The following is an 11,484-nucleotide window of genomic DNA, read 5'->3' on the forward strand; positions in this document are numbered from 1 at the left end:
TAGATACCGCTTTTGTGAGATGGAAATTGATACGGAAAAGAAATTTTGATAGCCTATGATATGGTAGTATGAAGTATGATAGTAATAAAAATTCCGAATGCGCCAGAAAGAACGCCCGAAAGAAAAAGAAAGAAGCAACAAGCCCAAAATACAGAAAACGTGCATGAAAGTGCAGTGGCAAAGCTTTCAACAGATTCCAAAACATGGCATCAAATTGCAACAAGAAAGAAAAAACAATTATGTCTCCGCAGGCGCAGGGGCAGAGCCGTTTGCCTCGAAACCGTCAATAGACAGAGTGACGGCACCGGCTTGCACGAGCTGGATTTGTTAACATATGACTCTGCCCATGGCACGAAAATACAAGGCGAGGTAGGAACTTACTGCGCGCTGCAGATCGTCAATCAAATCGTGGACGTCCTCGATACCGACACACAGCCGGATAATGTCCTCGGGCATCTGGCGCTCCTGGCGAGTCTTGGCGTCGATGCTCGCGTGGCTCATCTGGCAGGGCATGCTGATGAGGCTGTTGACGCAGCCGAAACTGACGGAAATGCCCCAGAGGCGCGTCGCCTCGACAATGCGCTCCGACAGCGCCGGGTCGCCCGTCTCAAAGGACAGCACGGCGCCCGCGCCGCGTGCCATGGTCCAGTGCAGGTCGTACTGCGGGTGAGACGCGAGGCCCGGGTAGCGCACGCGGAAGCCGTGGCGCTCGAGGAACTCGGCAATCGTCTGCGCGTTGGCCTGCTGCTTCTCCATGCGGATGGCCAGCGTCTTGACGCCGCGCATGAGCAAGAAGGAGTCGTTGGGCGCCAGGCCGCAGCCGGTGGTGTTGATCATAAAGTAGAGCTCGTCGGCGAGCTTGGCGTCGTTGCAGGCAATGATACCGGCCATGATGTCGTGGTGGCCGGACAGGTACTTGGTGCCGGACTCGTAGGTGATGTCGGCGCCGACGTCGAGCGGGTGGAAGAGCAGGGGCGAGAGCATGGTGTTGTCGACGACGACGAGGGCGCGCGGGTTGGCGGCATGGGCGGCCTTGGCAATGGCGGGGATGTCGACGATCTTGAGGAGCGGGTTCGTCGGGGTCTCGAGCAGGACCATGGCGGTCTTGTCGGAGACGCGCGCGACGGCGGCGCTCACGTCGGTCGTGTCGACGTGGTGCACGACAATGTTCTGCTTGCGGGCCAGGTACGTCAGCAGACGGTTGGTGCCGCCGTACAGGTCGTCGCCCGTAATGACCTCGTCGCCGGGCGACAGCAGGCGGGTGATGACGTCGAGCGCGCCCATGCCCGAGCCGACGGCGAGCGCGCGATTGGCGTTCATGATCTTGGCCATGTGGCGCTCGAGGTGCGTGCGGGTGGGGTTGCCGGAGCGGGTGTAGTCGTACTCGCTGCCACCGGTGGCCGAGGTCTGCTTGAACGTGGCGGACTGGTAGATGGGGATGCTGGAGGCGCCGTGCTGGTCCTTGGTCTCGGTGTAGACCAGCTCGGTTGCGAGGGCATAGCGTCGGCGGCCGTTGGACGGGCTGGAGGGGGCGGGCGAGGGCGGCAGGTTGTGGCCGTCCAGGTCGACGCGGGACAGCACCTTGGAGACGGGCTTGTCGGCCATTGTGTTGGAGGAGGAGGAGGAGGATGGAGAGAGGTGTTGAAAAAAGAGATGTGAGGATTGAATGGGAGCGAAGTGACGATGGACTGTTTTGCGTCTTTTCGTCTTTTCGTTCTGACTCGCGTGACTCACGGGACGTCCCTGGTGGGCGGGTCGAGCGAGCGAAGCGGAAATCGGACACAAAACAAGTCGATGTTCCAACGGACCAGTGATAAGACGGCCAATCGGGGTTTTGGTATCCTGTGGCGGTGAAGGGAATACGAAGCAATTGAGCGATGTAAACAATTGCCAGAAATTGTTGATGTCAGGTTGGACTTTCTTCGGCAGATCAAGACAGGGAGGAAAGAGCAGAGTCAATGAAAGGGGGGAAGGGGCGAACGACGGCAGGCGGGAAAAAAGCGACGGCGGATTCGTTCGCTAGAGGAATTTCTGTTTTAGTATGCGGCAGGGGACATGAAGAAATGGAGGTAGAATGCAAAAATAAGCTCTTGTGCTGCAAGGCGTGCTCACGATGCAATTGCGAATTCCGTGAGATTGGCTGCAATTGAACTGCAGTCCGCCGACCGCTTTTTCGTGTGTCTCTCGAAGAATGACGGGTGGACGTAGTCTGTTGGCTCCTTCCCTGTCTGAATTTTTGTGGCCATTTTTGGTGGTGGTTGCTGCAATTGAGCCGATGCGCGGAGTTTGGCAGGTGCTGTCGGGTTCCACAAGTGGGTGCTCTGTGCTCACCGAACCGCACCTTCCCCGCCAACTTGTCTCAGCGGGCTGCAGGTACATTGGTTTCGGTGAAAGGAATGGGATGAGCAAAGTACCAGGCTAGCACCTGTTTCGCCACAGGAATTTGGATTGCAAAATGACGTGCTCAGCACCGGCCGCGACTGCCATTTGGGCCATTTGGGGCACAAAGTAAGAGTCATAGTCGGATAAGGGCATATTGCCTTTTACGTTATATGCGTTTCATCGCCATTCGTACTATTACAATTGACTTCACAATAGTGCGATAGAGGGCTTCATAAACTACCAGAAATAAAGACCATACAAGGAAAGAAGAAAAACGCCGTCGTATGCTCGGTATCCCAAATCAAGAGTAGAATATAGCCTGTGGAAACTCCCCAATCCCGTCATAGAGTAAAACCAAAAACAAACAAGACAAGCAGGGGGAACAAGCAGAGAAACAGCACATAAAACCAGGTCCAAGATTCGATCTATCCCTCTATCGCAGTCTAAAGCAGGTCGGTTGCGTCGTCTTCCGCTTGCCGCGTGCTGCGACTAGTCCAGTGCAGGGACGATGTCCGCCTGGTCGGCGGTTTCATCAACATCCTCGTACTCGTCGTCGTCGCCGTTCCGGCTGCTGGCCGACTTGGACGCTCCTGTCCGCCGCTTGGCCGACGACGACGCTGCCGAGGACCGACGGTTGCTCCTCCGCCGGCTGCCGGTGTCCTCCGTGGTGGTGTAGCTCTGGGTCTCGGAGGCCTCGCCGGTCTTGGCCGTCCGCGGGGGCAGAGGGCCGACGGGAAGGGCGGCGCTGCGGGGGAAGAAGTCGTCGGTGCGGAGGCCGCGCACGTCGGCCGGGTTGATGGCGGACATGCGCTTGCCGGAGGCGCGGTGGGCGCGCAAAAACTCGCGCATGGGCATCATGGCGGCGTCGCGGCACAGCTCCTTGAGGTCGCTGCCGGACATGCCGCTGGTGACGCGGGCAATGTACTCCAAGTCAAAGTCGTCGTCGTCGCGCCTGGTGTCGCCGAGTACGAGCTGCAGGATGCGGCGGCGCTGCTGGACGCCGGGCAGCGTGACGGGGAACTTCTTGGGCATGCGGCGCAGGATGGCCTCGTCAATGTCGTGCATGCGGTTGGTGGCGCCGAGCACGACGATGCGCGAGGGCACGCCGGCGGCGTTGGCCGACGTCAGGCCGTCCCAGAGCGTCATAAACTCGGCCTTGACCATGCCGCTGGCCTCGTGCTCGCCGCTGCGGCGCGTGCCCAGGACGGCGTCGATCTCGTCAATGAAGATGATGGCGGGCTGCAGCTTGCGGGCGAGCGAGAAGACGGCCCGCACAATCTTGTTGGAGTCGCCGTACCACTTCTCCGTCATGGTCGAGATGTGCAGGTTGATAAAGGACGCGCCGCTCTCGTGCGCCAGCGCCTTGGCCAGCATGGTCTTGCCGCAGCCCGGCGGGCCGTGGAGCAGCACGCCCGACGGCGCCGCCAGCAAGGACCCGGCGTGCGAGTAGAGGTGCGGCATGGTGAGCGGGTAGATGACGGACTCTTTCAGCTCCTCGATGATGTCGTCGAGGCCGCCGATGTCGTCAAAGCCGACGGAAATGTCTTGCGGCGCCACGACCTCCATCGCAATCATGTTCTCGTACTCGTTGAGCTCCAGGTCTTCGGGTCGCGGTCCATCGCGTCGTGACGCGCCGTTCCTGTCGCCGCCGCTGCCCGACTCCCCCTCGCCGTCGTCGTCGCCGTCACCGTCGCCATTCTGAGCGTCTCGCGACCGAAGCAGGCGCTGCAGGTTGGCCTTGGCCTTGCGGCGGTTCTGGTCGCTCTTCTCCTTTTCCGGGTCGGCGAAATGCGACGAGAAGGTCGAGAGGACGTTTCGGGCGAGGAAGTAGGCGGTGGCCGTCTGTGGTCCACGTTAGCGGGTGTCTTGTTCTCTTTCTCCGTCTCTCCGTTCTATTCGAGTCTGTCGGACGTTTTGTCCCGTCAGGGATGCCAGGAAGACCAGGACAACCAGGAAGACCGGAATCTCTCACCATTCCAGCGAAGAACACAAGGTCCAACACATAGTCGCCGACTCGTTTTCTGTCCGACATGGCGAGGAGACCGCAGGCGACTGTGGGAAACAACGCCGGGTGACAATGAAATTGGATGGAATCGTAAAGCAGTCGACTGCCATAAAACCAAGGCTACAGGTTCTGCCGGAGGAGCGCGTTGGGGTCGCGCCGAGGATCGATGGCTTTAAAGTGGTTTTCTGTGTCGCAGTTTTGCGGGCCAATTTCCACCGATGCATTGTGGCGGCAACGACCAAAGACCACTGGGCTCAGCGCACACGGCTTACGTCGCAGGGTCGGAAGGAGCCCTCCTGTCGAGGTTATGGTTCGAGCCGCGGGCCAATCACATGTGATAAAGTGGGTCCTCCCTCGTGCGCATTTGCTCTTTCCTCCAATATGTCCCTGCTCCGAAAAGGGAAAGAGCAAAGTGGGTCCGTAAGGAAACTGCCACTGGACGCGTTGCCCGTACAACCATCGCGTACACACAAGGCCAGCCAATCAGCGCCTGACCAGTGCCCCTGTCCCTGGCTCCAGCTGCCTCCCACCTTTCCACCGCAAATGTCCTTTGACTGTGGTCAATCTGTGTCGATGATGTGCATTGTGTGGACTTGTGCACTGTTTGACGTTTGCCCACGTTCCTTGTCTCCTCTTTTTGACGATTGTCTTTCTCTCCGCAGGCAGAGCAGCACACATTGGCTTGGTCCCGCCATTCTTCGCAAGGCTGTCGTTCCTTTCTATTTTGCTCTCTTTCTCGCCCGAATTGTCTCACAACTTGACGCGCTCCTCTTCCAAAACAAAACACACCTGGACCCGCCCGTCCACTGCCCCATCATCCGCCCCTCTTCATCTCCCTGTCCGCGTTCCGGCATCACATGGCGAGAACAAAGGCACCTTCCCACCTGCTGAGCTTGGTCGAGTCGGATTCGGACGACGATCTAGGAGTGTTTCGCGGCAAGACAACCGTGGACGCAGCAAAGGCGAAGGCGGCGGCAACAAACACAAAGGCAGCGTCCGCATCCATTCGCGACATGCCGCCAGCAAAGCGAGGCCGGCCCCCGGCGACGGCGGCAGCAACGAGCAAGGTCACAAAGGCAGCGCAAAAGACGGCCGCGACGCGTCGTGCCGGTGAACGACGAGGAGCAGCAGCGAAACCAACAACGGTAGCACGGAGCCAGCGCGTGCTCGCTGACAAGACCAACGAGATGGCCGTCGAGCCAGCCGAGCCGACGACAGCAGCACCAGCCAAGGCACGCGGGCGACCAGGGCGCAAGGCCGCAGCACCTGCGGTCACAGACGTGGTGGCGTCCGAAGTAGACATGGAGCGAGAGGCAGAGGCAGAAGATGCACCGGCTGTGCCAAAGAAGCGCGGTCGAGGGAGGCCCAAGGTGACGACAAACGAGAACGACGACCAGCAGGCCGCGAAGCCGGCCAAGTGGGGACGACGATCGGTTGCATCCACTGTTGACGGCGATGTTTCGACGGCAACGGACGGCGATGAGACGGCCGACATGGACGAAAACACCGCAGCCACCAACACGGAGCTGACCGACACAATGGAGATTGAGCCGACCGAGCCCGCGAGCGTCGATGCGAGCAGCGTGTTCCAGTCGCCACAGCGCCACAGCCGGCCGCACGCGCCAGCACCATCCTACGCGCGGCATGCGCGCGGCGCTTCGACGACAACCGGTGGTTCGGATGACGCGTCGGTGCGCCGGCGGTTGGGCGAGCTGACGAAGAAATACGACGCTCTCGAGGCACGGTATCGCGACCTCAAAGAGATTGGTGTCAAGGAGGCTGAGCGCAACTTTGACCGGCTCAAGAAGCAAGGCGACGACCGAGCCAAAGGTGCGCTACCAGCCCCTCCCGTATGCGTCCTTTTGTCCCAGGAGAGCACTGACTGACTGACATAACCACAGCATCCAACGACCTGATTGCGAGCCTCAAGGCCGAACTGGCGTCGTTCCGCGAACTGACCAAGGATGGCGCCAAGGTCCGGCGGGACTGGGAGGCCAGCGAGGCCCGTGCAGCGGATCTGCAGGCCCAGGTGGGCGAGCTCAAGAAGGCGCTCGACGACGCCAAGGCGGCATCCAAGACGCTGTCCACGAAACTGGCCGCCGCACGCACAGCCGCCGAGATGCCGGCGCTGCCGGCCGGCATGGCGGTGCCGGGAAGCGCGATCAAGGCGTCGTCCAAGGCGTCGTCGGCGCCCGCCAACGCGCGGGCCGCCGTCGAGGCCATGCAGGCTAACAGCCAGATGGCGCAGCTCAAGGAAGACCTGTACGGCGACCTGACGGGTCTGCTGGTGCGCTCGGCCGTGCGCCAGGGTGGCCGCGAGATGTACGACTGCATCCAGACGGGGCGCAACGGCAGCCTGCACTTTAAGCTCTGCATCGACGAGGACGATGCAGGCGATGGCGCGGCCGGTGACGACAGCGCGCAGTTTGTGTACACGCCGCAGCTCGACGACCGCCGCGATGCCGCTCTCATTGAGCAGCTGCCGGACTACCTCGTCGAGGAGATCTCGTTCCCGCGCCTGCAGGCTGCCAAGTTCTACAAGCGTGTCATGCAGGCCCTGACGGAGGACCAATAGGTTGGGTGAGGAGGGAAGCCGGCGTTGTTGCATATGTGTATTTGTACATTTTTGTTCTGGCGTTGATTGCTGTGTACTTTACTGTTTGGCCCCATTGTATGATTTGAGGGGATGCGGTTCATGATGCATCCGTTTGCATGTCCTTTTACATTAATTCAAATCCGATAAACATTTCTGTATAAACATCACGGTGGCGTGCATTTACTATCTCAGTTGTACCAAGAATTTCTCTTTTGCCTGGATAAGCATCCATGAGCGTATATCTTTTTAAAGTATTCAAGCGTATTGATTTACTCGTCTATCACCAACAATTTGTTTCTACTCCTACCAGTTAGTTCGTAGCCACCTCCCGTCAAAGACTGTCGTTGTCGCTGTTCTTGGCGCCGACGTCGTGGTCGACCACATCCTCGAGGACCGTCATGCCCTTCTTGCTGGCCGTCAGCCGCGCCCGCTTCAGCATCCGCGTGTCGCGCTCGGTGCGGCGCGTGACCCACCACGTCAGCAGCGTGACGACAACGCCGCCGGCCACACAGGCCATGGCGGCCGTGAAGCTCTGGCGGTAGCGCGGCGCGTACTTGGCGCGGAAGATTTGGGGGCCAATGGCGCCGCCGATCTGGCCGTAGCTGTTGACGAAGCCGATGCTAAACGCCGAGCCCGTGGCGTGGGCCGTGGTCTGGACGCGCCAGGGCCACATGAGCGGATAAAAGGTGGCGGACACGGAGTTGCCGATGAGGGTGGCCGCGTAGACGCCGCCGTCGGACGGGTAGGCGACCATGACGCCGTAGCAGGCGAGGACAATGGCATAGACGGTCAGCGGATAGACGGGGCGGGGCAGGCGGCTCTTGTCGGCGAAGTAGCCGGTGAGGGCGATGAGGATGATGCTGAGGATGGAAACCGGCAGGTTCAGAAGCTGCGCCTGCGCAATGGTCCTGGGGGGTGTTAGAAGAGAGGATACAACGGTCAAAGAGGCAGAACGCAGACGAAGAACGCACGTGTAGCCGAGATTGGCAATGACAGTGGGCTGGAAAAAGGAGACGCCGCTGGTGCCGACGGTGAAGAAGGCCCAGATGAACGTAAACAGCCAGAGCCGGCTGTCCTTCAAGGCGGCGGTCAGCTCGCGCAGGTTGAAGTTGAGCTCGTCGGCGCGCGGCGCGTTGGGCGGAAGCCGGGCCTGGATGAAGGCCTTTTCCCGCGGCGTCAGCCACTTGGCCGTGTCGGGGACTGCGATTGTCAGCATGGGTCAAGGTGGTGCGGAAGTGCGGAAGAAAAGCACACAGCGCCGTGGAGGGGTCATACAGTCAGGCAGCAAAAAGTAGATGGCGATGCCGATCAGCACGGTGATGATGCCCTCGACAAGGAAGAGCCTAAGGGAGAGGGAGGTCAATATACTTGAAAAGCACGCGAGGTACGATGTCGGCTCGCGCTCACCATTGCCAGCCAGAGAGGCCGCCGTGGCCAGAGGCATAGTCAAAGCCATACGCCAAAAGGCCGCTGATGATGCCCGAGAAGCTGCCAAGGCAGTCTGTCGCTGTTAGCCGCGTCCCGAAAGCGGCACAAAATACACAAAATAGAATGGCCTGTCCCACACGTACAGAAATACAGCAGCCGGATCGACATCTCGTCGGGCCGGTACCAGTAGGTCATTTGCAGGATGACGCCGGGGAACATGCCGGCCTCAAACACGCCCAGCAGGAAGCGCGTCGCGTAGATGCCGCCCTTGTTGTGCACGGGCACGTGGCACAGCAGCGCAATGCCCCACGACACAATGATGCGCGCCTGCCAGACGCTCGGGCGCGCGCGCTTGAGCAGCAGGTTGGACGGCGCCTCCAGGACAATGTACGGCACGTAGTACAGCACCGTCAAGAGGCTGTACTCGTCCGACGTCAGCTTCAGCTGCGTCATGATGTTGCGCGGCGTGCCGGCGTTCATGATGCGCGCGTTGGAGAGGTTGGCCGAGTCGAGGTTTTTGATGAGGAAGATGAGCGAGCATAGAATCATCATGCGCACGTCCACCCGCCGCATCAGCTTCTTTTCCTCGGCGGCCGTCAGCGCCGACCGCGCCCGCATCCGCGCGGCGTCGTAGCCGTCAATGTCCGCGTCGGTGCTGGCGCCGACCGTCACGAGGTCGACCTCGGCGCCGCGCTGGGCAAAATGGAGGTGGTGGCCGCCGTCGTAGCCGGAAACAGTGAGCTCGCCGTCGGTTGACACAGCCGGCGACGGCTGCACGCTGACGGCCGCTTCCTTGCTGTCGGCCATGATATCGACGGGTGTCGTTGAGGACAGGAGGCTGGGCAGAAGGAAGTGCCGATAAATGGCCGATGGAGGGCTATGGCTTATGTACAGTGTTGGATTGTTGGATGATCAACTGCCAATAGCCGTGGACATGCCGTTCTCACAAGGTTTATGTAGCTTGCAGCTCTTATATCTTATTACCGTGGACATGCACGGCAAATAGACGACCGATCATGATATCCATCCGGCGTGTTTGGTGATGCAATCGATGCTCCAAAGCATGTCTCTGGACAAGGCCAAAAACGGCTTTTCCGGGGAACGATTGTGAATATTGAATTGATTTTAACTGAAATTAATTGATAAAAGAAGAAAAACACACCGTCCAGGAAGCTTCGGAAGTCAGACGTTGGCCGACACTCTCCACAAAGCTTCGTTTGTTTTGTGTTTGACGTAGTAGTTTCGGCTCTATACAACACCTTCTAAGCCATATCAAGTACACTGTTTGTCTTAAACGCATTCACGTCCTGCACGCACTTCCCGGAGGATATTATGATACTCTCCGCCGTGCGCAAGATGTCGCCATTATGGCGTCGTTGGAGGCTGACCGGAGCGTTCTAATCGATAAGAAACACGGTCCACCGACTTACACGACTCAGCGCATTCAGGGACCTGTCATGCTGCCGATCATGCGGGGACTTTACCACGGACGTTTGACGTTCGCACTGGGGCAAGGCTTGCAACCGCCGACAAGGCTATCACGGAAATTCCGTCGTGGACAAAGTATTAAAAGGTGCAAGTGGCCTTGTTGGCTCAAGATGTCGTGTGTCGTATGCCGCACGCGTCTGATAAACATTATAGTCCACACGCTCTATAGAACTATAGCATTCTAGCACCATAGCACTACACGCTCATCTACACCATGGCCGCAGTAGAGACACTCCCGCCGACTGGCGTCGAGGCGCCTAATCTGACGTACAAGCAGGTCCCCGAGACGGCATACGATCGTGAGTTCAGGCAACCTTCACTCCTTCACTCTTTTGGTAGCGATTCTGCCGATCTGCAATTCTGTCGATGCAAGCTGACCTTTTTTGCCCGCCTCCCAGTCGAATGGGCCGAACTTGCCACGCTCGACCTGTCGACGTTCGACCAGCCCGGCGGCAAAGAGGCCCTGGCCAAGCAGCTCGAGGCCGCCATCCAGTCCGTCGGCTTCTTCTACATTGTCAACTTTGGCCTGAGCCAGGAGGAGGTCGACCGCCAGTTTGCCATTGGCAAGTCTGTGTTTGAGCTGCCGATGCCCGAAAAGCTCACGTACCGCGCCGACCTCGAGCACGGCGGCTACAACGGCTACAAGCCGCTGGGCCTGCGCGAGGTGACGCCCGGCATCACCGACAACACGGAAATCTACAACATCCCCAAGTTCATCCCCGCCCACGCCGAGCGGCCCCATCCGGCCGTGATCACGGCCAACCGGCCCGAGATTGAGCACTTTGCCCGCCACATCCACGACCACATCGTCGGCAAGCTGCTCGTGCTCTTTGCCCTGATTCTCGAGCTGCCCGAGGACGCCCTGACCGCCCACCACCGCTACGACGAGCTGTCCGACTGCCACCTGCGCTACATGAAGTACCACCACCGCAGCGCCGCCGACAACGCCAAGCTCGACAACGTCTGGGTCAAGGGCCACACCGACTTTGGGAGCCTCACGCTCCTGTTCCGCCAGCCCGTCGCCGCCCTGCAGGTGCGCGGCTCCGACGGCGGCTGGCGCTGGGTCAAGCCGCTCGACGGCAGCATCACGGTCAACGTGGCCGACGCACTGCAGTTTTTGACCAACGGCTTCCTGAAGAGCAGCATCCACCGCGTCGTGGCCCCGCCGCCCGACCAGGCGCACATTGACCGCCTCGGCGTGCTCTACTTTCTGCGCCCCGAAGACGCGCTCGAGCTGCGGCCCGTGCAGAGCGCCGTGCTGGCGCGGCTGGGCTACGACGCCAACGACGACGAGGCGGCCGTCGGCATCACCGCGGGCGAGTGGGTCAAGGCGCGCGTCAAGGGCAACATTGGCAAGGACGGCAAGCGGCTGCCCGTGACGGCGTCGGAGCAGGAGGTCATCAAGGGCAAATCGGCAAAGTACTACGACTAGGCGAGAGATGAGAAGGAACAAACAGACAGTGTTCCCAGACAAACAGTGTTCGTGTCGCCGTCGGATAGAATTATGACATCTTCATACAGATATACGCCCCTGCAAAATTGTGTGCTTCGTGCTGTAACCTGTAACCCTGCTTCGAGTGCCGAG

The 11,484-nt window shown here is 59.8% G+C and overlaps 5 protein-coding genes across 5 annotated transcripts; 2 read left to right on the forward strand and 3 right to left on the reverse strand.

Moving 5' to 3' along the window:
• Positions 1-237: 237 nt before the first annotated feature.
• Positions 238-1,605, reverse strand: SPSK_09256 (cystathionine beta-lyase; the record flags this gene model as incomplete). The annotated part of the gene is made up of 2 exons (XM_016735832.1): positions 238-318; positions 382-1,605. The coding sequence occupies 2 exons, from the start codon at positions 1,603-1,605 to the stop codon at positions 238-240; spliced, it is 1,305 nt and encodes a 434-aa protein (XP_016587384.1).
• Positions 1,606-2,871: 1,266 nt separating this feature from the next.
• On the reverse strand, positions 2,872-4,414 carry SPSK_09124 (ATPase family AAA domain-containing protein 1; the record flags this gene model as incomplete). The annotated part of the gene is made up of 2 exons (XM_016735703.1): positions 2,872-4,224; positions 4,355-4,414. 2 exons carry the CDS (start codon positions 4,412-4,414, stop codon positions 2,872-2,874), a joined length of 1,413 nt encoding a protein of 470 aa, XP_016587385.1.
• Positions 4,415-5,244: 830 nt separating this feature from the next.
• On the forward strand, positions 5,245-6,962 carry SPSK_08984 (MAM1 protein; the record flags this gene model as incomplete). The annotated part of the gene is made up of 2 exons (XM_016735566.1): positions 5,245-6,217; positions 6,289-6,962. The coding sequence occupies 2 exons, from the start codon at positions 5,245-5,247 to the stop codon at positions 6,960-6,962; spliced, it is 1,647 nt and encodes a 548-aa protein (XP_016587386.1).
• Positions 6,963-7,314: 352 nt separating this feature from the next.
• On the reverse strand, positions 7,315-9,218 carry SPSK_08857 (pantothenate transporter; the record flags this gene model as incomplete). Its single annotated transcript, XM_016735443.1, has 5 exons — positions 7,315-7,891; positions 7,955-8,183; positions 8,259-8,326; positions 8,391-8,484; positions 8,555-9,218. 5 exons carry the CDS (start codon positions 9,216-9,218, stop codon positions 7,315-7,317), a joined length of 1,632 nt encoding a protein of 543 aa, XP_016587387.1.
• Positions 9,219-10,113: 895 nt separating this feature from the next.
• Positions 10,114-11,331, forward strand: SPSK_09385 (uncharacterized protein; the record flags this gene model as incomplete). The annotated part of the gene is made up of 1 exon (XM_016735958.1): positions 10,114-11,331. The coding sequence occupies one exon, from the start codon at positions 10,114-10,116 to the stop codon at positions 11,329-11,331; it is 1,218 nt and encodes a 405-aa protein (XP_016587388.1).
• Positions 11,332-11,484: the final 153 nt, after the last annotated feature.

The sequence above is a fragment of the Sporothrix schenckii genome (assembly GCF_000961545.1).
Source record: "Sporothrix schenckii 1099-18 chromosome Unknown Cont44, whole genome shotgun sequence".
NCBI lineage: Eukaryota > Fungi > Ascomycota > Sordariomycetes > Ophiostomatales > Ophiostomataceae > Sporothrix > Sporothrix schenckii.